At 40.8% G+C, this 27,693-nt stretch overlaps 1 protein-coding gene across 3 annotated transcripts; it reads left to right on the top strand.

Moving 5' to 3' along the window:
- nap1l1 (nucleosome assembly protein 1-like 1) lies at positions 1-26,793 on the top strand. 3 transcript variants are annotated; one of them, XM_056367292.1, is made up of 16 exons: positions 1-135; positions 5,964-6,002; positions 6,945-7,033; positions 10,082-10,184; positions 13,251-13,392; positions 15,169-15,261; positions 15,668-15,796; positions 16,040-16,111; positions 16,204-16,343; positions 18,120-18,265; positions 18,402-18,421; positions 19,589-19,711; positions 19,943-19,975; positions 20,582-20,632; positions 22,447-22,483; positions 24,895-26,793. In XM_056367292.1, exons 2-15 carry the CDS (start codon positions 5,986-5,988, stop codon positions 22,450-22,452), a joined length of 1,164 nt encoding a protein of 387 aa, XP_056223267.1. In that variant the 5' UTR covers positions 1-135; positions 5,964-5,985; the 3' UTR covers positions 22,453-22,483; positions 24,895-26,793. The 3 variants fall into 3 exon arrangements, with proteins under 3 accessions (XP_056223267.1, XP_056223266.1, XP_056223265.1); XM_056367291.1 differs by lacking the exon at positions 22,447-22,483 and having other exon boundaries at positions 15,169-15,249; XM_056367290.1 differs by lacking the exon at positions 22,447-22,483.
- Positions 26,794-27,693: the final 900 nt, after the last annotated feature.

Genomic DNA, 27,693 nt, shown 5'->3' with positions numbered 1-27,693 from the left:
GTCGGATGTATATGAGCGCAGGCGGCGGGATCTCTCTCCCTTTTACCGCCATCGGAGCGGAGTCTCTTTCTTCCACGGGACCGCTTCACTGCGCAGCGCTGCCTAACCTGTCCAGCCTCCGGCCAGAGAGCGAAGGTAAGGGACAGAGCTGGGAAATGGCTTCCCTGCCAACGCCCCAAACTTGTGCGTCGTTTCATAAGTTAAATTTAATTTCTGCTGCTTTAACAAACAGACGACAGAGGAAGACGGCTGTGCTTTGCTAATGCTACTAGTCAAGTCAGACAGCGGCAGCAGCCATTGAGACTGGCTCCACCATGATGTGTGTTAACGTTACACGCGATTAAAAAAATAATAAAACAACGATTATCATCCATGCCCGTTTCCCCTGGATTGTTCCGACAATCATGGCACTGGTAGAAACAACAAAACGTCGGATAATCCTCGTAACTGTCGGCGTTTTTCGACATTTGTTGACACGTGTCTTGTATCTTGTATTTTTGGACTTGACCTTATTTTTTGGAGGATGATACCCAGGGTGGGGAACTGGGGATGGGAGTCTGGACTTTAGGAGACAGCACACTGCGGCTGCTTTAACTGTAATATTATAAAACGAAAGCCGGTTTAAACATGGCACCGGTGCGTTGGCAACAGTTCTTGACTGGCCCATATTTTGTAGCTACAGCACCGTGTTTGTCGAAGCTGTTCCTCCCACTTGCTCAGCCCAAGTAGTGCGCATCAAGCTAGCAGCACACAAGCTAGCTCAACTAGCCGGACACACCGAGGCAGTGCTTTGACAAGAACGGGGCAGGCCGGCTAAAGTTAGCCTGTTTACTAGCCAGGGGACGGCTTGTTTGTGGAGGAAGCGAGTGGACATTTGTTGTCAGGCGTCGGTCGGTAAACATTTCAACAGGTTCGCTGTCTTGCTTTGGGGCAAATGAAGTTAATAATGTGCCTCTCAGAGTGAGCATGCAGGCGCCCACCCAGGGCTTTTTGTTAGTCATTGATGGTTTGCTAGACTTGAGCATGCAACACGTGGTCGCTGGGCAGGATTAGGGGAAAAAGGCTTGTCCCAGGAAGGAAAAAGTGTGTATGGTCAGTCTGCTGGACCAGTGTTACATATGTAGTTATAGGGTTCGCACACATATATAAGAAAGAAATGTATTGTCTAGTAGCTATTTGGTATTTGTTAGCTTTTTGACATGGGATGAGGTGATTCAGATGTGTGTATGGATGGCAGTAACACCACAAATTACACATGTCCTAAGCTGTAATGCTGCCAAATATTATCAGATGTCTCATATTATGAGTCATCACTTGGACAGATCAGATGTTGTTTTCTTGATGAGATGGTGGTTCTGACTTATTTTCAAAACAAAAATATCATATTGTACAGAGAGACTTAAACATGTTAAGATATTTTAATAAGCAACAATACATAACAAATGTTCCCATAACTCCTCACATGCATTAGCCACATGCTTTGAAATGGTGGAGCCTGGTCTCCCAGCAGAGTAGTTCCTCCACATTGCATTGTTTAGCTGCAACTATTTTAGTCCATTTTAAAAAGAAGGTACTGACCTCAACTTGAAAAAATCTGTCATCATATTTTGCGCAACATCAGTATACTTGCAAAATATGTGCTGCTGCTAAGAGCTTTCTGCAGTACTTTCCCATCAATAATTTGGCATTATAGAGAATACAAGATGACTGGGGTGGTGGGTGTCATCTTACCTTAGATATTAGTGTGTGATATGGGGCACATGTGCAGTTGTTTCTGTCACGCTTGTGCATTTATTCACTTGGGCCCTTGTTGACTAAGAAGTGGAAGCCTTAAAATTTATCACCATATTAAAAAAGTGACAGAATGAAGCTCTCAGTTGAGAAATGGGATGTAATGAAAGCCAGAAATCAGAGTAAACAGTCTGCTCTCTTTATCAGTTATCCCCTTATGAAGGAGGAAACAATTTGATCCGTCATGTGAATTTATTCTGAGCTCAGAGAACTGTCACATCAGCTCTGTAGTTGAATAATCTTGCTTTATTAGCTGAATGTAGGCCAGCTAATATATGTAGAGATGGTGATGATATGATTTACAGAAAGGATATTTGTCCTGCTCATTTTTACAACTTGTTACGACCTAGAGGTCTCCCAATTTTGGTTTTAATTGTTAGTCCTCTGTAAAAACAGTATGTTCTTAGTGGGAATGTGACTAGACACGTTGGGGAGTTTGAGAGTCCAATTCTGGGTTTCGGAATCAGAACCGTGCTGCTGTCAAAGTGTTGCCATCTAATAAGGTACTGATTTATCCCTGGGATGGCAGGTGAATGCAATTAAAGATCTGACGGGATGAAGTCACCAGGAAGGTAGCAGACCAGGATTAGGCACCTTTGCCATAGTCTCAAACATGTTGAAATGTCATTCAGATGTTCTTTAGGTTATTTCAGACAGATCATGATTTCAGGTGGTGCAGGGATTATGGTAATGAGTTTCCCACCAGGAGAAGCAATATGAATTTATCTATCTTATCTGACAACAAAGTGAGAGAGGGATTCTGGATTAGGCCCGGGAGATGTGGTTGAAATCATTGCAATATTTGTGTCTAGTAAGTTTATTTCCCAATATTTCATATTTCATTTCAGTATTACCATTATATTATTTGCAAAACTTGTGCAAAATCGCAAGATATTCAAAATAGGGCGTCAATGATGTATGATCTATGATATACTATCTTAAAGACAAAGAAAAGTAGCAAATCTCACTTTAGAAGCTTGAACCAGATGTTTGGCATTTTTACTTGAGAAGTGACTCATGATTAATTGTAGCTGTTGACTTATCATTCTAGTGCTGGTTGAAAGCAATGAACTATGTCACGTATGTGTAATACAGAAAGAACTGAGTAACAAATCTATCACACATTGCTCTGAATCATTAATTTTGGACATCAGAAACATATATAACATAAGATCATCCTCAGAATATGTGTCTGCTAATGATTGATACATATTAATATTGAATAGAAGCCAGGTTGTGATGTCATCACTCTTGCTAGCAGGACTGAACTGAATTTCATACTATGAAGCTAGAAATGAACCAAAACAATAAATCTGAAACTGACCTTCTTTAATAACTAAAGCACTGCAGCATATAATTCCTTGTGGCGTTTGCATACTTACACCCTTGAAATAGACCAAGAGGGCTTTCTACAGGCCGTATTTACTAGCAATTGACCCAGCAGTTGTCCCATCTTCTGTCAATTCCCCATCTTTAAAAAAACAAGTGTTAACAAGAAGGTAGTTCAGTATTTGACAGAAAACTACAAATTGTTTTTCTGAAATAGCTCAGATGTACAGCTGTCAGTCTTCAGCAGGAATTGGATGGTTCTCTTACTTAGTTATTACAGAGAATGTACAAGCTAAATGGCTGGGTTTAGATAATGATAGATAATGTGTGTTTGAAAGCATAATATATGAAATGCATAGTGTAGTGGAAATGTTTTTGCATTTTGACTATAGGGAAAATGTGTATACATGTATTGGATTGATCAGCTGCTGCCTTTAACCATACCTCCAATTCTGCCTCTCTCAGTATATTTAAAAAGGCAACAGAAACAACTGTAGGAGACATGGCTACGCAGTATGTGACGGGAGCCGGGGGGACACGGGGAGACCAACTGACCACCACTGCTCAGTTTAGCACGGGCAGTGACACAAAGCAGGTAGTTGGAGCTAACCAGCCATGAGACGCTCCACTCAGACTCCTGTGCTGTAGCTCAGCTTGTGGCCCTACTACATAAAGTTCTCCTGTGTCTGTGGGAGAGTGTCAGTACATAGCTGTAGACTGGCTGTTTATGATGCTTAAGGTTACTGTTTAATAGCCCTAAATGTCTTAAGATTTGAATACAACATAGCTATTGGCAGACCCAGCCACTGCAGAGAAATAAATATGCTTCATGTACAGTGTTGTTTTGCTCTTATCAGCCTTGTTAACACTACTAGCAGCCCTGTTTAAAAGGTGCAAACAGGAAAAACAGTTAGCCAGTATTTGGTCCCAGTTAGGGAGGGGCCAGAGAATTTGTCTGAATCGAAGTAAAAATAATAATAGTAATACAAACATCACATACAGATACAAGCTCATTTTGAGCAGAAAAGCAGTTTTTACACACAATAGATCTTCAATCTGTGTTAACATTATATATGAACAAAATTCTATGTGATTATGTATAGTGCAAATAAATAGTGTAATTCCTCTTTTAGACATCAAGTGGGCACTAGTGGGACAGGTGCTCATTTGCCTCAGTGTTGCTAGGTCTTTCTTATGCTCACTCCAGGGTTTTAATTTTTAGCTTGGGTCACTGCAGTGTTGATAGGCCAGTGTGGAGGGAGTGACATTCAGGTGGGGTAGGAGGAACCCAAACGCTGAAGATAACACAAAACATTTAAGGCCCGTTAATAACTTATTACACCTCTGGGCATTTGTCTTTTTAACATTGATCAACATGAGTTAAAGTTACTTTTATCCTAGTAACACCATGTCTGTTCTGTTTTGCCCTGTCTTTAATTCATTACAAAACCATAGTTTTGTGTTACAGCCACCTTAGCTATTGTGAGTTTTGACCCTGTCACTTCCAGGTCGTGATCTGTTGCCTTACTGTCTTCTGGGGACCGATTGTCAATGCAAGTCTCCCCTGTCTGCCCCTATGAAAAGAACGCCATGGTAATCCAGCTTTCTCCGGGGAAGGCAGCTCTTGGAGGGGGCGCTGGGTGGTTGAGTCACAGCTAGGTCTGATCCTGTCTGGACCAAGATGGGGACTTCTTTTATAAGCATGTGGCCTGCCTTGTCCAAAGCCAGGGTCTTCGGTTAATAAAAATGCTCCTTGTCCTCTGAAAGCAGGAAATAGGTTGTTTCAAAGCATGTGATAGGCTGAGAAATCAACTCAAATCTCTGTCTGCTTATTGCCGGGGTCCTGTTGCAGCCAGTAATGCTGCCCAAAAACATTACTTTTAAGTGGAGACCTGTAAAGTACTGGAAAATTTAAACAAAACCATCAGTCAGAAGTTTTTATGCTCAAAAACATCAGCATACTTAGATTTTTCTAAGTATCTTGAACAGCTGATGGAAGAAGTTTTTATAAAGAAAAGATTCTGCTCTGCTTTGATCTTTCATCGGATGCAGGCTGTGAAATGTTGTATTGCTTGCTGCATAGCTTCCTTTTTCATATGCATTTCCTCTTGTATGGGGGTAGTAAACACATACACACACAACAGTAATTTGCAGGAGTAGGATTACTTGTGATCATTTTCTTTTTTTTTTTTAATTAGAATGGTTGGGATGGAAAGATCTTGAAGCAATTATGTAAGATCTAGGTTATGTAATAAATATGTAAGTATCTATTGTTTTGTGGTGGTTTTACTGGTATATGGCCACATATCTGAAGTAAAGAATGATCTATAACTGAAATCCTCATGGGAATCGGTTGGTTACTTCAGCCTGCTAGAGTCAGATGACATATTAGCTTTGTCTGTCTGAAGGTCTGTGTGACCAAAGTGAACACTATCTGAGTTCTTAACTGTTTTGTTTCTATACCTGAACCCAACCTGTGCTGGATGTGTCTCAGCATCTTATCTTGCAGGCAGTTCAGGATCCTCTCAGATTATGGAGAAGTAATAGGGGAAAATCTATTAGTGTTTATCCATAAAATCAAATTAACTATACTCTGGTGGTACATGGTGGCACTGCCTCGATATAAAGTACACTAAAAACTTTAAAAAAAGTTGTAGCTGTTTCAACTGTCATTCACTGTTTAACACCACCGTGTCGTGCTCTAAGCAGCTTAAAATTAGCATCAGGAGTTATTTGTAAATGCTGTTTGACCCAGATCTGGTGACAGTCAAATGTTACTCAACATTAATTAGCTTGTGTCTTCCAGTACTGTGGAGCTAATTATTTTCTCTTCTGTTTTTTAGCATCACTTAAGACTCAGCTAAAATGGCAGACATCGACAAGTAAGTACATCTTCCATCAATCACTACCATAAACACTTGGCCTCTCTGCCACCTGTCTCTTCTTCCTCTTTTGGTCTGTGGTCTCTGAGGTAGACTTCAGGGGTCTTTGACAGTTAAAAAGGGATACACCTGCTGTGACATCACTGATGTGGGCGTGGTCAAATACACAACATGATGAAACTAACAAAGGGCAGTGCAGCAGGCTGTCCCTTAGTAAGCTCTAGTGAAACATTTGTTTAGGTCTGTTTAGGATGCTGTGCCCACACACAAAACAAGACGCCTCATGACACAGAACGATGGACCTGAACATCAGTCTAACTGGAGTATGGCTCCAGTGGTTGACACACACACACACACACACACACCACACACACACACACACACACACACACACACACACACACACACACACACCCTCTACTGTTGGCCATTGATTTTCACCTCCTGCTGAAGACAGACAAGAGGATGAGAGCAGGGTTCAGTATTGTGCTTCTTCTGCACTGCATCTTAAAGGTGGTGTCATGTTTCACTGCTTAGAAAGGCATCATGGGTAAATAAAAAAAAGACTCCTGTTTTGATTAATGCTGGAGTTTCTCTTTTAGAGCTACACTGCTTCCAGTGGTCAAAACAGCAGAAAATTGTTTTGTCCGCTCCTTAGCTCCGTACTGTTAAATATGCCCTTCAGCAGCGTATTATCACTTATTTTCATATTTAAATGCTCTCATGCTCATTCTGGAAAACTTGAGGTATGAATATGCAAGATTCCCTGGATACATTTCAGACTTTTAAGAATTTAAATTTCTGTTTTCCTCAGCCTAATCATGGTACACAAGTAGTTTGGTGGCCAGTGTTAATACTGTATACTCATAAACACTCTGAAGTGTCTGTGTTTTGGCTGACCTTCCCATCTGCCTCCCTCCCCCTGTGTTTCTCCCTGAGCAGCAAAGACCAGGCTGAGATGGACCCGGCAGATATGGAGGATGTGGAGGAAGTGGAAGAGGAGGAGACCGGAGAAGATGAAAACAGCAAAGGTAAGCCTCTCTTCAAAAAAAAAAAAAGCAACATTGTGTAATTGTGAGCAATAGTATAGTTATGAATTATACATTCACATGTATAAAAATGTCATTCCAGTAGTAGAGTAGCAGTTTGAACTCTGTGTGCCTCTGCCTCATTTTAAAACTGAGCAGAGATATTTGCATGACATGATTTTGAATTGTAGTTAAGAGCTGGGAGGCACTAATCCGTTTTATTTTAGGATCTGGATGCTGTTTATGCATCCTTTGATGCTCAATAAATGATTCAGACGGCCTCTCATATATTAGCCTACTCCCACCTCATTGTGAATAGATATAGATGGTTGTTTGGACTTTTTCTATTTATAGCAGTTGTGAAAAGTCTTCTAAAAAGACAGACTTGAAAGAAGACAGCTCATTCTGGCTGCCTACGACTGATCTGTCATAGCCACCACACTCTCAGGAAAAGCTGTACATGAGGTCTGGAAGCTGAGGGGAGATTAGAAATGCATGAGTAATACACAGTTACAGCTTGGCAACATTAACATGCAGTGCAAACTCTTGTTAAGAAACCTCACTTCACGCATCAAGCTGCTGTGAGACACGAGTAACAAACTCAAGGACCCACAAATCTCAGCTCTGAAGATTTGTGAAAGTGAACTAAACATAAGGTGAAAGTATGTCTGGAGCCCCCACAGTGTAAATCATACAGCCACTCAAATCCCCAAGTTCATTTACTGTCAACAGTTTGACTTTTTCCTCTTTGAAAATAAGGATGTGTAAGTGCTGTCCTGACAAATACATGGGTCAGGTTCCAGGAATCAAACCTTTAACCTAGCAGGTGTTTGTACCATGCTGAACTAGGTTATGGTACTGGAGGCTGAGACCTGAAACACTGGTCAGAGCACAGTAAAGGTAACTGATGATTGTGATGTCCATCCCATTCTTGTGAATACGATATTGAGCAACACATTGACGGAAACTTCTTCCAATTTGGCACAGGCATTCACTTGGACTCAAGACTGATTATATTTTTGTAGTCAAAAGTCAAGGTCACGGTGACCTCACAAAACCCGATTTTGGCCTTGTGAACGCAATATCTTGAACTCTTAAGGGAATCCCTTAACATTTGGCACAAATATCCACTAGGATGCTCAGATGAAGTGATTTAGACTTTTGTGGACAAGGTCAAGGTCCGTGTGATCTGACCAAACACTTTTTAGCCATAACTCAAAACTTCTCACAGCAATTATGACAAAATTTCACACTAATGGTGAATATTTTATGACTCTGGATAAACAGGGATGTCTGTTCATGGAGGAAAAAATGTAAATAACACTAAAACTCTTCACTCAAGTTCTCTTGAGTTAAACGTGGTCACCTTCTCACAGGATTATCACCAAAGTTTCAAGGCTGTTTTATCTCTCAAGGCACAAAAAGATGAGATGGCTTGTGTTGTGCATAAGGCTGGGGATATGGCCTATGAATAATATTTTGATTATATCTCTCTCGATATTTTGAAATCTCCCCTAAAGCACTTAATAAATGTGCAATATAACCATTTGATGCATAAAATCTCCTCAGTATGATGATTCCAGTCCCTGCAACATTTGTCTTCATTAAAACATCTTTGTTTACTGTTTATTCATTAGTGGTTTCTATTGGAAACTGTGTGTACCCCTAGTGGAACAGTACATCAGGAGCATAATTAGTGAAATTCCACTATTCAAACACTCAGCTTCTGTAAATTAAAATCTACTGTAAATAACTGAATTTCAGTTGTTTTAAAAGCTGTATTTACTGTGGAGAAGCAAATGGTCAAGCTCAGAGAGTGTATGGTCGTCAACAAGACACCGTTTGGTGAAAAACAATGTCCTCCAGAAGGTGGACCTGTCTCTGCGGTAGCTGCTGACCCTCATTGATTTGTCCACCAAAAGCAGCATTTTGTAATGAAGCATCAAGCCAGTATCTTGTGCTGCACAGGTGTATTTATTTGACTGGATGCAGCGTCTCAGAAAGCTGATCTATTGTAGCTGGTAACACATTACAAGCAAAATGCCCAGGATGTGCCAACAGAGAAAAGTGACTTCCAATCTCTTTAATCTTCTCACCTGCCAGCAGCAATCTGACTGAGCTTTGATAGGTGCAAGCAACGCGCTGGCCACTTGGATTGTACCATCTGTCACCTGTCTGGTTTTACAAAAGGAGAACACCCTTTATTGCAGACTGCCACCTCTTGTTCCTGTGCAGCTCTGGCAATGTGCACATTAATAACCAGACTTCATTCAGTCTGTTCCTTTTTTTTTTTTTTTTTTTTTACTTCAAAGTATGCAGGAAGCAAAAATATTGAAATAGAGGTAAAAACACACCAGGTAATGGAAAGATGACAGAATGCTTTGAATAGTGAAAACATACACAATGCTGAGCTGTGCAGTTTAACTCAGAAAGGCTCTGATATTGCAGCGGGGATCAAGTCACTTTACTTAGTAGAAGTAAACATGGTGTTCTTGTGCAGCTGGTGATTCCGGTCCCAAGCATGTTCTCATCAGAATATGAGCAAAATAACATTTTCATACACTCCGCTGGGGTGGGAGGTTTATAAAGTTTTGAAAAAAGTTCTTGGCGCCCTTGGCGCCATTTTTGGTGGCACCCTGCCACCAAAAATGCTACTTCTTTGGATAGATATTTATAAGGAAATCCAAAACTAGAAAGTGGTTAAATTGGATTTACATTATTTATGAAATCTTTAGAATGGAAAGAATTACTTTTTGTATTGCAACAGGACAAATTTATGAAAATATGGGAAAGATGGATAATTTCTCTTTATTTAAATAATATATTATTATAGTATTTTTTTCTATGCCTATGGTTTGATTTACTTCATTGCTCCAATTGCTTCTGTATCTATTTTAACTCAAATTCATTACTTTTGGTGACATTTGAGTCTTACAGAAGGCTTTGATGGAAAAGTCACATTGTTTGAATGGATGATGAAGAAACACAATAAAAAAGAATTGATTAATTTGCCTTCATATTGCACTTTTGACTATATGTGTTTGTCCTCAGCTCGTCAGCTGACTGTGCAGATGATGCAGAATCCACAGATCCTGGCTGCGCTGCAGGAGAGGCTGGACGGTCTGAACGGCTCGCCGTCAGGGTACATGGAGAGGTGAGGGATCAGATCTCGGAGCACGTTTCTTCTGCTCGGCCCGTCAACACTTGTCACAGAGCAGAATCAGCTGCACCATAGTTAGCAGATGTTCAGCACCTGTGAGGATACTTAAGCAGAGGAGATGCTTTTTAATCTGATAAAGGCTATTAAACTTTTTATTGGTCAAAACTGCTGTATGTCAGTTTTCCATTATTATAATATTGGATAAAACATAAAAGCATAATAGATTTGTTTTTAATCTAAAACTTTTAATTGTGTTTAATTCTGTCGCTGTGGCTCATCGGTCATAGGTTGTAATCACTTCCTCTCGGATTGTGGGTGGATGTTTCTGCTCATACTTACATGCTAATTAGTTTTCTAAGTGGTGACCGAGCCGCACTGAGTAGAGAAGCTTTCATACAAACCAAGTTCAAGTTATACTCATCTGTTCAGTCGTACTCATCTGTAGCAGTGATATTCTCTTAAACATTAAGCTGTGATGATGCACTAAAGAGCCAACCATTCAGCCTGATGCTGAATGGCTGAGCCTATACACAGGCTACAGGCAAGTTTCATTGTGGTGCTGCTGAGTTGCTCAATAGCAGAGAAGCAAAAAGGGAAAATTGGCGCATCTTCACAGACATCACTTTGTACAGAGCTGCTTCACCAGCAGCCTGTTTGATACACAGCCATTGTTTAGCCTGAATTTGACTGGCTGTGTTGAAGGATAGAAGATAGTGGACAACCTGAGAGTACAGGAGAAGTTACTGAAGTCGATTTTAGCTGCCAAATTTTACCTGCATTTGGCAGCAGGTGGGAAATTCAGACTCAACAATTGCGTCCTCAAATAAACATAATCCTCAAACACAGACTGAGGACGTCAAAAGACAGTTGTCCATTCACAGTAAAATGCTAAAACAAAAGGAAAATGGCAGACACTACTTTTCACATGGCTGTGAGCACCAAGTGTCTCACTGCGTCATGTCTACCAAGCTGTCCAGAGAAGGTGAATACTTTGTCTAGCCTTTTGTACCTTTTATGTGCTAGATGAGCTGAAAGCAGCGGCTCGATGGCGAACATGTTAAATCCCTAAGAGCAGAGGAGCAGTAGGAGCTGAGATGCTGTATGAATGTAGTCGTGTGTCTTGGCTGCAGGGCTCTGCCACCCACTGTTCCTCTTCTCAGCAAAAACAGCTCTTTGATCAACTTGTCAAATGTTTGGCAGTCACCGACAAACTCACCAGTTTGACCGTCTAAGCACTTGGGACCAAACATGCATTCCCTTGCCAGGATAGTGCAGGCGTTTTAATTTACCATACTGCAGAGAAACGTACCTCTGCAGCTTCACTGAGGCTCTCTGACCACTGTGAAAATTAAGACATGAATCAAGACTCTGTGCTACGTGTTCAGACTTAATTGCCAAGGTATAAAACTTAATTTCATATAGTAATATTAATTAGTTAAAAATTTCCAGTTTATTGAAACTGGTATTCAGCCTGAGGGAAACATTGATGGCATAAATATTAGGTACAATATCTTATTCATTCAACCTTTTTATATAAACAGAGTGGACAAGACTCAGTTCTTAAATTCATTTTGTGTGTGTTTGTGCATTTATAAACACCAACTGACATTACAACATTGAGCTACAATCGCAGAATACAGCATAAACATTTAAAACCTGAAATTAGGGGTGGGTGATCCAGCCAAAAGATCATATGACAATTCTTTTGAGTAGAATCGCAGTTTCTGCTCTGGTTTTATTCTGAAAGTCCGTATCTTTCCGACGCTTCTCTTGAATATTTACCTGATCGCTGCCATTCTTCACACACAATGCTGTTTACAAAAATCTCACTTCTTGCTGAAGTTCAGATTCAGTATTCGTTTGGACAGCGCTGTTTATTTATAAGGTGCTATATGTAAGCACTTTAATTTGAAACTTCAGGCACTGCTGACCCCTTCCAGTATTATTAAATGTAAAGGTACGGGATGTAAGGAGAAATTCTGATCCGATTCGTCTAATGATGAGTGAATAATATTGATAGATTTAATGGGTTCAACATATTTTTCAAGCAGAAATACCAGTCTCTGGTTTCAGCTCCTGAATGTGAGGACTTGTTTTCCTTGTCAGATATAATTATGAATTAAATATCTTTGGACAAAACAAGCTATCTGACATTCTTAGACTAAAATGATTAGATGAAGAAAATCAGATTGAATGAATAAATGATGAGTATTAGCCCTACTTGTCAGCAGTTTGTGAAGCATATGCTGTAAGATGTGTACAAGTATTATCTAATCGACAGAAGACTGACTTTAACTTTGGTACAGTTCAGATCTGAGATGTAAAACACCTAGTTTCTCAAGTGAAGATGGTGACGCATGCAGGTAAATAATCACTAATCCAAGGTTATGTAGTTGAGTTTGAGTTCATCAACATGTCATTTAAAAGAGGTTTGATGTCCTCCTTAAAGATTTTAAATGTTGTAATATTGAGGAACCCACAACATCATCCAGAGCAGGAATCAGGCCACGAATCCCCGAAGCATAAACCAATAAATCTGTGTACAAATACAACATCATTTCTTCACTGTGCTGCTAAATGAAGCAAAGCTCAATAAAACCTGTTCTTGGCTTAGTTTCAGTTTGTTTAAAGGAGCGTACTTGGAAGGCCACCCTGACTTACTGGAGATCCTCTGGGGAGAGAGAGCTCCTCTGCAGTGAGCTGCTGTGCTCTAAAGCTCTCAGCAGATTAACTTCAGAGGCAGGGTCCTCTCTGCTACCATTTGCTCCCCATTAAGCACATTTTGTCCTGTGTTTTTATATTTAGAAGCCTGCAAGCAAAATGATTAATACATCTATCTTTAGATTTCAGAATCCATAAAGGGCTGCCCAAACCCAACCAAAATAGCGGTTTTTCACTTGATATTCCATGCACTGCTTTACAGTTTATAGATTATTTATTCATGATTGGCCAGAAGTGCAGCGATTGTAGCTGTTTGTGTTGAATGAAAACCTCATCTGTTTCCAGGATTTCTCCGGGATTCTACTCACATCTTCTCTGCTCATGTCTGTCCTCCCACAGTTTACCAAAGGTTGTAAAGAGACGTGTAAACGCCTTGAAGAACCTACAGGTCAAATGTGCCCACATTGAGGCCAAGTTCTATGAAGAAGTACATGAACTGGAGAGAAAGTATGCAGCCCTCTACCAGCCCCTCTTTGACAAAGTACGTCATTTACACACCTTCTTCATGCTGACTTTCTACTGACACGGTAAAAAAAGACAGTGAAAAAGTGAAAGTTCAATAAGGGAAAAGTGCTTTATAAGTGCAGTCCATTTATACCTCTTTCATTTTCTTTTTGAGCCCACATGTATTTGGACAGTTCAACACTGTGCTTCAACATGTTGAGTTGGAAATAAAATAATGGTTCCTACATTAAAGTGCCAAGTCTGAGCTTTAATATTAGTAGGTTCACATTAATACTAAATTAATCTATCAGATATCAAAGGCAGTTGGTTTCCCAGAATCGTTCTACAAAAGCAGATGCGCAGTAAAATGTTTTCTGGTTGTTTGTCCATCCCATTCTCATGAATGTGATAACTCTAACACCATGAGGGAATTCCTTCAAATTGGACACCAACATTCACTTGGACTCGAAGATGAACTGATTTGAATTTAGTGATCAAAGGTCGAAGCTCAAGGACATAAGTCACAAATTCATCCGCTGATTATGACACAATTTAACACAAATGTCTAAAAGGATAAAATGAAGTGATGACAGTTTGTATTCAAATGGTCAAAGGTCAGCTTCACTGTGACATAATGATCTGCAAAAACATCTTTGGCCACTATTCAACACTGTAACTCAGGAAAGAGAGATTGTGACCATCTCTCCTGCAACTTGGCTGGTTGGTGGAGACATACAACCATGAGGCGGGAAATGTAATTTAGAATGTACCCAATTAATGATTTTGGAAAACCATCAGATAACCTTTGATATCTGTGATGGATTCTTTGAATACTGATGTAAATATGCTCAAATTAGAGGCCTGACACTTTAACATAACCATGATTATATTTCCAATTGAACATGCTTTTTTTTTTTTTTTTTTTTCAATTACTTCGACAAATCAAATTTGTTGCGGGTAAACTTTGTCTATGATCGTTTCAGCTCAACTTGACTTGAGCGTTTCCATGGCCTTGAAATGTGCGACTTGTCTATATGTCAGAGTATTTGTCAGTCTGATGTGAGGGATTCTCTAACTGTTTATAGGTGATGAGCACCAGAGAAGATATCAAAGATGAGCGTATTTAAATGTTTACATATTGTTCTAAATAGGAAACGGGGAAATGAGAATGTTTTAGCTAAAGTTGACACCAAACCTTGTAAAGATTTTACCTTTCAGATCAGTTGCATTAGCATCTTAACCTTGAGGCTCATTAAATAACCAAATAAAATAAACCAAATTTCTTGTCATTGGTCTGAAAATGTAAAAAACACTTGGATGATTCTGGTTAAAGAAGCAGTTTTTATACTTGTTTAGGGCACATGACTCAGCAGAATTGTCTTGTTCAAGTGTTCAATATGACAGACATGATGTTCAAAACATGGCAACACACGTGACTCAGGTGAGGTTGACCCTGCTTTCAATCTTGATCCTGATCAGTTTTGTTGTGAGGAACCATTTTATAAACAGTTGACCCTCATGTTTCCCAGGCGCATAGTGCAGCTTCTCAGCCCTATTTGTTTTCATGTAAACAAACCCAGGATGGAAGCAGCTGCTTCACCATGAACGGCCCATGTCGTCATGTCTTTCCCCTCTAGTGAAAATGACTCCCACTTGATTTAACGAATGACCCTTTTTTCTTTGTATTTGAGGTTGTATCATTTCGCTTTTCCCTAAGACTCACCTCAGACAATAGAAAACACAAATAAAGAATAATGTACATCACCCCAGAGCCACAAGTACAAAGTTTAACTGTATCCCATCTCCTTCACAGAGAAGCGACATAGTGAAAGCAGCCTATGAGCCCACAGATGAGGAATGTGAATGGAAGGCAGATGAGGAGGAAGAGCTGACAGTAAGTAAGCAGGTACAGGTGACGTATACACCTGCATGCTTCCAGTCTGACTGAACATTTTCTGCTTTTTATATCTTCTTTCATTTCATGCATCTATCTCACATGCTCACCCAGAACTGGATAAACTTCACTTCCCAAAACAGGAACACTGCATGCAGCTAATATTAAATGGCCATGGATTCAAATTCAAAATCACTACCCCTGGTTTCAGCTGCAGAGCATCAGTAGAGTTGATGAAATCAGTGTAGTGATCTATTGCAACTATGTAACTGCAAGCTAGTTCTTCTATTTTCTCTGTTCATCTGGTCCCTGGTGCTGTGTGGTATCAGTGTTTGTGGTGAAAAGCTTTTTATACAGAAATAGAGAAAATGGTTGAGCAAGCCTCGTTTTTTGAAGAGAAAATGTCTCCCTCACTCAGGACGAAATGAAGGAGAAGGCCAAGTTAGAGGAGGAGAAGAAGGACGAGGAGAAGGAAGACCCCAAAGGCATCCCTGAGTTCTGGTTAACGGTTTTCAAAAACGTGGACCTGCTCAGCGACATGCTGCAGGTAGGCCCGTCCAGACAGCTCCTGGAGAGGCAGAGAAAATGGGTCACAGACGGTTTTTGCTTACAGCAATGAAGAAAAAAAAAAAATCAGGGTTTGCTTCCACCTGCTGGTGAAGTTGTGTAGAGCACGAGTTTTAGAGTTGGATTATAACACAATATATGGTATATCCTCAGCTGTGAGTTCAAAACAATACAATCTACCTCTGTGGTGTGATCTAATGCTGTGGTCTTGTCTCTTCCTCAGGAACATGATGAACCCATCCTTAAACATTTACAAGATATTAAAGTAAAATTCTCAGATCCAGGACAGCCCATGGTGAGTCAGCTGGCACTGTAACGTGGTTTACACCAGTCTGTTAATTTAATAAATGACCTGTATGTAAACATAATGTGGTTTGGTTTCCCCAGAGCTTCACGTTAGAGTTCCACTTCGAGCCCAATGACTTCTTCACAAACACAGTGTTGATGAAAACCTACAAGATGAGGTCAGAGCCCGACGAGAGCGACCCCTTCTCTTTCGACGGACCAGAGATCATGTGCTGCACAGGGTGAGTCCAGCACCCTGTTTTATTCAGTTCGGTGTTTGTCTTAAAGCTCCATATAGTCTAAAGGTAGATGTCCATGTGTTGTTTGATTATAAAGCAGGTCTAGCTTCTATATTAATACTGTGAAAGTATCAAAGCGCTCAGTCCACAGAGAAATGCACACAGCCTGTATTCAGAGACTGAGCCTTAAAATGAGTTGTCAGGACTCATGTAACTTTGTGATGTCGGGGTTTTTCCTGCATAGAAAATTGCAAGGCGGCTGCCTCAGTCAAATTTCGTTCCGCCTCCCGACAAAATTCTACTAGGCCTACTTGTTTTCTCGGTACTCGGTGGATTTGACGTTTGTAACTGCAATTGCGGCTGTATGCCACTACGGTAATGTAGTGGCACTGTATCGTAATCCGTGCATCAGGCAGAGCCATCCGAAATTGCCAAAGAAGAATAAGAACGCACTGGATTTTCTGCCTGTGGAAGGAGGCGGCAACCTGAATTTGCTGCTATTCTCACAAGTGAATAATATCTTTTTTACATCCAAGCACACCCAGCTTCTTGAAAAGTTTCCCTGAACTAACATTGCATCCCATCGTGTATTTTTTTTTTTGCAGAAATGCTGCAAAATCACAGATTATTTTAAAAAGAATTTTCGAGGAGGAGAATTGCGAGGACAGGTGAAACAGTGCAGAGTTCAGACATCATTCGTTTTTCTAATATGGGAAAAAAGTTAATTCGTGTTACATTAACTGTATCTCATCCGTGTCAGCACTGACAGTAGGCGTAGTTCTCAGTCACAAGTGGAAGGTGCCGGTGGAGGAGAGGATCAGAGCGAGAGATGAGTCAAGGCGAGAGTACCAAGTCTTTAGGAGTGTATTAATGAGTGTATTAAAGCCGACGTTTACATGATTTTAACGTCAGTTTTTTTCAGGCGCACCCTGGATATCAAAGCTGTCACCATTGCACACAACCTTGCAGGATTTGGTTTCTCTTGGGTTTTTACCTGAAACCTGCTACATTTTTATTCGACCTCTGTTAAGAACTCTGACTAGTGCTTTGTTTGGCTTCTCCAACAACAACCTTTTAATCTTTTTAACACCATTCTTCTCCTGATTGTTGGATCTCTTTTCATGATGTTTTATGAACTATACTTGGACTGAAAAACAGCTATTGTGGCTGTGTGTGGACTGCAAACTTGCTTACTCACAGTTACAAGGTGATATCCTCCGCATGGTGTCAGAGCTCTGAAAAAAGGATAAGTTGCTTGATTGTCTGATCGACCTGTTGTTACTAGAAGCCTGAGAGAGGGGATGTAAAACTACATTGAGATGGTTTTTTGTTTTTAAAACCACAAATATATCTTCTTATGGATCAACACTTTTTTAAATTAAGTGAAACTCATTCATGTTGTGTGTGTGGTTGTGTATTGTGTAAAGTTTTCAAGCAGTTTGCAGTGGTCATTTACTTTTAATCTCAGTAAAACTATGACGGGCATTGTTTATTTAATGTCATGCCGTCAAAGTTTATTCTGTTTTATAATATCAGCCTCATTTTTTCTCATGGCCCGTTATTTAATAAAACCCACCTCCACAGCAGCCACCATGACCTGCACCAAACGTTCTCTCTCACTGTTATCGCTCCACCTCTTCCATCTCGACACCGACGACCTCACCACTTTCGCTCCTAAAATAAATCCCAAGATGTCATTTAGATTTGGCATTTTAAAATGTTGGACACTGACCTTGCTGTCTGTCGCCGCCTCTTCCTCCTCCTCATGTTTCACCACAGTTGCACGATTGACTGGACAAAGGGCAAGAACGTCACGTTGAAAACGATTAAGAAGAAACAGAAGCACAAGGGCCGCGGCACGGTCAGGACGGTCACCAAAACGGTTCCCAACGACTCCTTCTTCAACTTCTTCACCCCACCAGAGGGTAAGAATGACGGGGCAGAAATGTCAGGGTTTAGTCTAACGTAGCACGTTTGATATTGCATTTGATAGAATGATTAGTTAGATTTTTGTTCCACCTATAGTGTAATTAACTTTATCTATTCTCCTGTTGTTTACAGTCCCAGAGAATGGAGAGTTGGTAAGTCATTGCACTTCTTCTAACTGTTTGTGCATCTCATTTTACTAACTGGCAGTGGGGGATGTTTGTTTTGTATATGTCCCCAATCCCAATGTCCACCCTCATGGACTCACAGGCTTTGAGGCATGTTCCTGGTGAGTCCATGAGGTCACAGGGCTGTCCCACTGTCAAACCATTGAGGGCATGAGGGCTCTCTAGCAGACCATTTGGGCCCTTTATGCACACGTTCTGTAAGCCTGCATTTATGCAGACTTTGCATCAGGGAATTACAGCATTGTGACACCAGGAGACGCCCAGAAACAAAAAAAGAAAGCTTAACAATCGCCATAAAAAAGATAGAACGGTTAATAAAGAAGCATGAAAGGAATTCAGCCTAATGTTACAAGAGAAATTGTTACATGTGAGCAGTGTTGTGCATGTTAATATTCTTAATGAACGCTGAAATGAACGAATCAGTTTGAGACGGACATTTTACTGGTCAACACTGACAACTGCATTAGATATTACAGAAGTCTCCATATTAACAAAGAAATTAACTATCAAAAATGAGATTTTCTGGTGTGATGTTTTTAAACTGCACAAAGCTTACTCGTATTAACCAACATGGCTGATCTGATTCTTCATACCAACAGTCCTAATATGTGACTTCATTAACAGAACTTGTTTCCCTCTTACATTTGATTTCAGTGATTTTAATCAATGAGATTTACAAGAATATTTACAATCTTTCAGAGCACCCTGTCAAATCATAAGATTATTATTTATTTTATTTATTTACTTTATTCTCTTGCATCATTGTTCACAGAGCTGTGCAGAAGAAATAAATATGTTGGCCGTATGTTTTACTGTCTAAATTGGTCTCAGAAGCTTGGCCATTGAAGGTTTCTCACTCCTGTGAACCTGGTTTTAAAACCTTTTAAGACTCCAGTTTCCAAACTAAAAGTTCTGAGATCAACCACAACTAGCGGTTTAAGTGAATGTCAGTGCAACATGAAAATCAATAAGTACTACAGTCTAATGTAGCATGATACCAACACTGACTACCAGTAGTTGTATTGAACTGCTGAATCAGATTGAACCTTTAAGTTCAGGCCTGGTTGCCTCATATTAAAACCTTAGGCAGTGCAGAATACAGGAAATGCATAAATGGAATGTCTCTCTCTTCAGGACGAGGACTCAGAGGCAGTTCTGGCTGCTGACTTTGAAATCGGCCACTTCATCCGTGAGCGTATCGTACCTCGGGCCGTGCTCTACTTCACAGGAGAGGCCATAGAGGATGATGATGACGACGTGAGTATCAGTGACTAATTTAGAGTTTGGCTGAGCTCTCTTTAAACTGGACCATACTGGATTGTAAACTGATTTTAGTAATTAAAATAATTATCAGCTGGTTTAATGCAAGATTCCTTAGCTGTTCAGTATTCTTCACTTAAAATGTGACTTTTGTTTTTTGTGGAACAAACATTAATTCAAATTGAGTTTTAATGTTTCCTAGCTAATCCTCATGTTTGTGTTTTACAGTACGATGAAGAGGGAGAGGAGGCGGACGATGAGGTGAGATTATTTAGGCCACTCTGCATAATTAATGTGTGAAAATGATTGACCCTGATCCTACCCAGACATTACCTGGAGGAGCTGTATGTAAAGTCTGGATCGACTTTACTCTGCAGCTCCAGAATACAAAATCTGTGTAATGTCAGATTGAGCACATGTGAACAGAGAGGGTCATTGTCTGGAGAATTTCCAGCGAGCAGGTGGACATGTTGATGATGATTCTATTATCCGACTGCTGCATAACCAGAAGAATACAAACACTCGAGGGTGAAGAAGGGTCATTTACATGAAGAATGTCTGACAGACGTCTGTTCGGACAGCCAGCTGATAGATGTTTCATGAGCTATCATTGCTTTGCGTGTATTCACGTGCACGCACATCGTAAGACCAGGCGCAGCTATGACTGTGGTGCTCTCAGTGTACATTCAAATCTAAAACCGGCATAAGAGTTAAGACTTACTTTTTTCCACCGAGCTGAAGCTGTCTGCTCTCGATTGTCCGAGCAATGTCCCGAGTTCATATGAGAAAACTGCAGTGGATAACAGTTAATTGTGGATGTGTTGAGGGAACCCAATAGACTGAAGTTGCTGTGTGCTGTGTGTTCAGGAAGGTGAGGAGGAGGCTGACGAGGAGAACGACCCCGACTATGATCCCAAGGTGAGCTCACCCCTCCTAACACACACACACACCCTCCCTCTAAAGAACTGTGGTGTTCTGAGAAAAGACCTTACTCAGCTGTTCTCAACTCTGTTGGCTCTGGGCACTCTTGCCAGCTCAGACTGGAGGCCGTGATAACTGCAGTGAGCTCTCGATTCACAGGCACTTTCTTTTGTCATTACAGTGAGAAACGTTGTGCAGTAAACCATCCAGTGCCCTCTGGGTGTCCTGAGCTGCAGGTCGAGAACAGCTGTGCTAAATTGACTTGTCAGATTTTCAACATACAGAATACATACTGTCAAATGCATCTCATTTTACACCAGCTTTTGGTTTGCTTCAGCTTTTATTTTGTTGTCGTGATCTTAATTTGGCTCCCAGACTAAGACAGAAAAAAAACACTCCTCCTCTGTTCACCATTGTCTTAACCAGATCTTGAACTCGTAATTATCACCAGTCAGTTAAGTCTGACTGTTGCATGCTGTTACTAAAACCTTAAACCTAACCTTAAACAGAAGGATGAAGACACCAGTGTACATATGCGTCCATATGCGTCCATTAGAGACGTGTAGGTGGTTTGAATGATAGCACACACAATGAAGTGTGAACCTGCAGAGGCTTACTGTAACTCAACTGAGACAAATACCAGATCCTCTCCTGTAGACTCTGTTTATTCACTCTTTTTTTGCATCACTGCTCTCCTGATGGAGGTAATTTAGATGTAGATCAATGAATAAGCAGAGAGTACAGAACAAAAACAGTGAAAACTCAAACGTATCGCTACCTCCACTAAGACATATGAAAATCTCTTGATGCGTAATATGTTAAAGTATGGCACCGTAGTGTGTTGCTGAGCTTTTACTCTGCAGTTTTTCAAATTTGCAGTTTGTGTAGGTTATACTCTAAATTATTTTTTCAGCCCACATACATTGGTTTGTGACTTTTGTTAAAGTGACAGTTGGGGTTACTTGATGTGGGGGTGTGTGAGGTAGTTATCTATAGTCAGTGTGTTACCTGCAGTAGATTCAGATCAGCTCGCTCTCAGTTAGAGAAGCAGCAGGAACACCGGTCCAGAAGCTGAGTGATGTTTTAGCCACTTAAAAAAAGCCAGTTCAGTATCAGTTTAAATATACGCTTTATTTTGAATATTTTTACCACTTAATCTTGCTGTCAAACAGTCTTTTCCTTTGGAGAGGAAACAAGCAACCCTATGTTTAGCTCTTTCTAACTCAAACAGCTGATCTGCGGCCTAATACAGCGCAGTGCTGTAGTTGTGCTATTGCATTGGAATACAGGAGTTCAACGGTTGAAAAAATATAGTTCACAAGGAAAGGACTGTTTGACGTCAAGATAAAGTGGTGGATACACTCAAATTAAAGTGTACACTGAAATCCATATTAGCTTTTTTTTTTTGTTTTTGCGGATGTCCTTGTTCACAGCCGCACATCACTCAGCTTCTGTGGCAGGCTATTTTTCTAAACTGAGAGCTCGCCAATCTGCGGGTAATAGAGTGACTATAGATAAATACCTCACACAATCCCACGTCCTGAACTATTACTTTAAGTGCAACTTCATTGATTCGGTCTGAGTTTAGGGGCTTTTTTTTTTTTGCAGACTGGAGCCGCTTGTAAGTCTGACACATGATATGAACCAGCATGACCTCTGCTTCTTCTTTGCTAAACAAAAAAAAAACGTCTTTGACATTCTGTATTCTGCTAGTTTTTGCTTTTTTGTTTTTCTCCTATTCATTAATGTTTCTTCATCTCCGGTCACTTTGGCATCTTTTGTCAGCTACTCTTTAAATTTTTCCTCACTAGGTTTAAGTGGTGACAGTAGAAAAATAACCCTATCCTGGTAGGTAAAGCTTGTGAATTGTCAGCTTACTACCATCACACCCCCACCCCCACCCCTCCTCCTCCTCCTCCTTCAGTCTTGATTTTAACTTTGCTTTTCCTCCTGTTTTTTCCATTGTCCATCCATCTCTCTGCACCCCCCGTCCCACACATGAGCACCCTCTCCTCCTTTGCCGCCGTGCTGCACCCTCCCGATTTACTAACCCACTGGTTTGTTGTTGGTTTTTTGAAGTTTAACCCATAGTGAGCTCTGCATTTGCACCTGTATCATTTCTGTATGTTGAAGATAGTCCAGCCCTCCCTTTTTTGTTTTTTTTTTTCTCCATGCTGAACTCGTCCTGTCCACAAACGCAAGCTAGTTTTTGAGTTTTTGTTAGGATGAGGGTTTGTCTGCCATGAATTCTGTGCTTTATTTGTGGATGTTTGTTATAATACCCATTGAAACATCATTAGTCCATTTGTCCATGATTTTATCCTCCTTTTCTTGTCCACATGAGTTCTTTTTATCTACCATTTCTCTATAGATTGGTTTTTAAAAGCCTGTTACTGTTTTGAAATAAAGTCTAACCAACAGTTAGCAGATTTTAATGATACAAGAAATGCCAACAAAAAATGTTTTTAATACCTCTAACGGTGGAATCATTGTCAGTAATAACAGCCTGTTTTCATTTGAAACATGATTGCATGAAGCAGATAAAATAAGAAAAAAATCAGAAGTCTAGATAAGTCTTTCAACAGATGCTGCATAGAAGCAGTGAAAATTCAGTCTAGTAGGTAAAATTGTAAAATACTTCTGGGCTTAAAACTTTCAAGAGTTCAGTAAAGGCCAAGTGTATTGCACGATGGTTAAAATGACCTTGCATCGTGCAGTCAGTGTGGCATCAGGCCATAGAGAGCAGCCTGAACAGCTGCAGTGTGCCATCACCTCCAGAAGTGTCTAATATCAGCTGGAAGGTCGCCATGCCTCAGTGTGATGGCTCTTAGTTATCTTTCTGTGCTCTTTTTACCTCTCTACATAGTGAAGGGTTCCCTTTGTTTTTGGCAGCTAATTAATTTCAGGCCTGAGGTTGTTTGAAGTGTTTATATTTATTATCTTGTAGCAGCAACATCAGAAATAAGCACCTTTTGGCAGGTACCTGTGTTTCAAAGCTTGTGTCCTCCTCAAATATATTCTGTTCAAAGGGCTCCATAAAGTCAGCTGTTACAGTCCTGTTTACTTTTCTCTATCCCAATATAAGTTTATTATGAGCAAACTTCTTCAAGCTGTCAAATATTGGTATCTGCCTCAAAAATCCAGTGTTGGTTGGGGTCTATTGTGTAGATTTGTGAACAAACAATTTTTCTGCTTCTTGTAAAACTTAAAACCACTCACTTTGATGATAGTGCAAGAAAACAGAGATGGCCACAAGAACGTAGGGAGAAAAAACTAAACAACTTTTGGTCAGCAGGAACAATTTCTGTACTACAACAAAATATCAGGTTAAGCAGAGCGCCATTTAACACTAAAGTCCCCATTAGTCTGTATGAAGTGTTTCGACTGCTTACTCCCACATCCTAACTTGTCTTGGGAGCTCCCTGGTGGCTCATTGGCCTCAGTGTTTACACTAACACATTGTCCTGGCTTTGAATCCAGCCTAAGACGTTGTTCTACATCCCAGTCCTTCTGTTTAATGTCTTTTGTGTTTTTAAAAACATCTGCAGTTTGTGGCCCCGAGAGCCTAATACCTAAGGTTCATACCACATAGCTGCCCGCACTCTAGCGGGGGGACACTTGTTTTCTGCCGTACTCTTCCCTCCCCACATTTCCTGTCTGTATCTCTGCTACTGCTGTCATAAGATGGGGGGAAAAAATCCGCCACAGTCCAATTATTTTTGGGGGGGCATTGCAGTAGTGGAAAGAGGACAGTAAAGGACAGAGATGAAACAAAGGTCCCAGGAGGGTTTAAACCCCGGGGACTTTGCTTTCATGGTCGGCCTCCTAATCCTTCAGCCATGGGGGCGCCTTGCACACCTGCTCAGTCTTTGTACCCCGAAGGTGCCTATGTAGCATTTCCACCAGGTCATGGGTCACTTAAGAGGATGTTGATCCAAAACACTTGTGTAGTCATAGCACTGATAAGTGTGCTACTAGGACACACCATAGTGATCCCAGTCTGTCCAGTGTGAGTGTCAGTCATCACGTTCATATCTGTGGTCTGTCTTTTTTTAGCTGTGTGTTCAGCGCAGTCGGGACATGAAACTTTGCCAACTGTACTTATATTAACTTAGATTTTTAGAAGCTTGTTGAATGTTTGAGGTCTTGAAGTGGCTTGGCTGTGTGTACATCAGATTTTGGTATGTGTGTCTCTCTTTGGAGCAACTATGGTCTTAACAACGCCCCCCCCCCCTCCCCATCCCTGTGATTTCTTACAGAAGGATGCAGCCCCCCCAGCTGAGTGCAAGCAGCAGTGAAGCCTGGCCTGGCTGCCTTGAGGATCAACTGCACTGTAACAGCTTCTCAAATTTAAAAAACAGAAGAAAAAAAAAGATTAAAAAAAAAAAAAATAGTTACTTACCGCCTTATAATGTTTTGTATTTTTCTTGGTAGAGAATTTGAAGAAAAAAAGGTTTCAAGATTTTTGTTACAAAAACTCATGGTAATATACTGGGAGCTGTGAGGCTCAATATACATAGTATTTTACTAGACCTGTTTTTTCCTTCTCTTCCTCCTTCTCTGTAAAATAGATAGAATACAGGAAAAAATCTCCCTCAAAAAGCATGAACTTGTTTCTTCACTGCTAAACTAGTTTGGGTTCTTGTGAAGTCTTTTGTTGTATTTGCTCTTAGACAACAGCTGTGGTTTAGACTGCATCACGGCAACGTCAGTTTATAAATAACACCCCCCACCCTCCCCTTCCTCCTCTTTCTCCTACCAAAGTTCCAGGTTGGTAAGTTCTGGTTGTCCCAGGTGAATCTTTTTTTTATTCTTAGCGGGGCCTTTAGCACTTGTTAAAAGCACTGTAGCATTTCCAGCTCATAGAGATGGGAGGACAGATGGGTGACCGGCAGCTGGGTGTCCATTCCAGTTTATCTAATCTTGCTGAGCATGAGTTCTGGAGTTGGTGTTTCTGGCCACTTCCTGTGCCATTTGTGCTCGACTACTTTCCACTCTTGATACATTCCAGTAAGCAGACTGGCTGGCACCATCGGTGTACCTCTCTTGAAAGGAGTCCACCTCTCTCTAACTGGACGGACTCTTTCTAAATTGAACAAAAAATTAAGTTTGTTGAAGTTGGACTTCTTCGTCACGTAATCGGTCGCTCCCAGCGCTTGGTGCAGCCTGGTCGAGTCTCTTGAACATTCCAGAGAATCCTTTTTAGATGAGGAAGAGCAGGAGACAGGTGGACAGGATGGCCAGTTCTGGGGCCTCCTTAGGGCCCAGTAATCCAGTGCTTCAGGCTCCTTGTAGGCTCGCAGTGGCATGGCTGTCATTTCTATAGCACTTTGTACTAGTGTGTGGTGTACCAGTGGTGTCCGTTCATCGGTAATCTGTCTGAGTATTCCTTGTGAGCAGCACTTTGACGCACCCCCGGGATGGTGCTGTCATCCTGCTCTGTGGACGGTTCAACTTGTGCTATCTGGTGTTAAAGTGCGTTACCTTTCTTACCGGGGGGAGGGAGGCACACTTCAGAGAGGAACAGGGTTGGGCAGATGTAGCACAGGGATGACGATGAAAGGCCAAACCAGGTTTTGACATGTAGAAGTATCGATGTGTCGGGTTCACCAAAACCCCCTTTTTCTCTTCAGTTCATGATATTTACCTCTTGTGTCGCCAATTTGTGACTGGTCAGGTGACTCTCGTGGACCTCGGCCCCTGAGGTCTCCGTTCATTTTTATCACTGTGAAAGAAAGAGGGGAAGCGTGATTAGGCCATTGTGTGGCCAATGACCCACTGCCCTCCCCAACCCCAAACCCTCCTTCCTTTGTTACCCAGAAGGCCACAGAGAAGCATGTCAGAGCAATATTCAAAGCCAGGAGGGGGACCAAGACGAAACGTAGCCTGCCTCCTTCCCAGTCCATTCTTAATGCCTTTTTAGTTGTGAAAACAGCCAAGTGTTGGTTGTGTTGGGCAGCATCAGTGTCCGCTGTGGAGAGCCAGGGTACTTCTCATTCTGCAGGGAGTATTCAAATCATGTTCATTGGGAAAGGACGTGACAGGGTTCTGTAGGGTCCTTCTGAGCAGCTGTTGTCAAGGCAAAATGCTATGCTACAAAAATACTAATGTACTCAATAACTGTACGTGTATGTTCATGAATAAATTGGTTAAACATGTCTGATATGCTTGACTTGTTTTTCTTAATGTATTTTTGTTATTTTTAATGAAACCTGAATGTTTTTATTTTTTTGATATTACAATTGTAAACGTAAATCCATCCAAAGTATTTACACAAGCTGGACACTACCAGAAGCCAATCACTGCTAGAGTAGGTTGGACTAATAGGTTTTATGGAAAGTCTTGTGCCAGCAGAGGGCGCAAGTGTTGTGATGTTGTGCTTCTGATACACTTGGCAAACACTCCATGTGGTTTACACTGAAATTAAACGTGACCGCATCAAATAACACTGAAACACAAGAGGGCCATTAGATACGCTGATGTAGAGGTGACAGTGATAGTGATGAAAAATTTGAAATAATATGAATTCAAAACACTTTGATTACAAATAGTGTTAATTAAGATCATAACACCTGAATCCTTAGAGTGAAAGAGACTGATCATGTTCAGACTTTACCTTAAATTCAAATTAGGACGTCAATACTTTCAGGACATTGTCAGATTAAAAACACTGAATCACCGTCAGTGCTGGAAGAAGCATTTGGATATTTAACTACAGGGAAAATGACAATGCTGCCACAAAGTAGAAATACTCCCAAAGTCTTCATTCAGATGTTTTGTTCAGAAATTTGAAAAATATACTTAAAATAATCGACTTTATTGAATGGACTATGTACAGTAGCCTATATTAAACTATTATTAGGAACACAATGAGATGCAAGCATTGGATTTCATCCATAACAATGCAAAATGTTCTTTATATTCATCTCTCTCTCTCTCTCTCTCTCTCTCTCTCTCTCTCTCTCTCTCTCTCTCTCTCTCTCACTCACTCACTCACTCACTCACTCACTCACTCACTCACTCACTCACTCACTCACTCACTCACTCACTCACTCACT

The sequence above is a fragment of the Seriola aureovittata genome, chromosome 22 (assembly GCF_021018895.1).
Source record: "Seriola aureovittata isolate HTS-2021-v1 ecotype China chromosome 22, ASM2101889v1, whole genome shotgun sequence".
Classification (NCBI taxonomy): Eukaryota; Metazoa; Chordata; class Actinopteri; order Carangiformes; family Carangidae; genus Seriola; species Seriola aureovittata.
The sequence above is the reverse complement of the archived record's forward strand: the minus strand, read 5'-3'. Positions and strand labels throughout refer to the sequence as shown.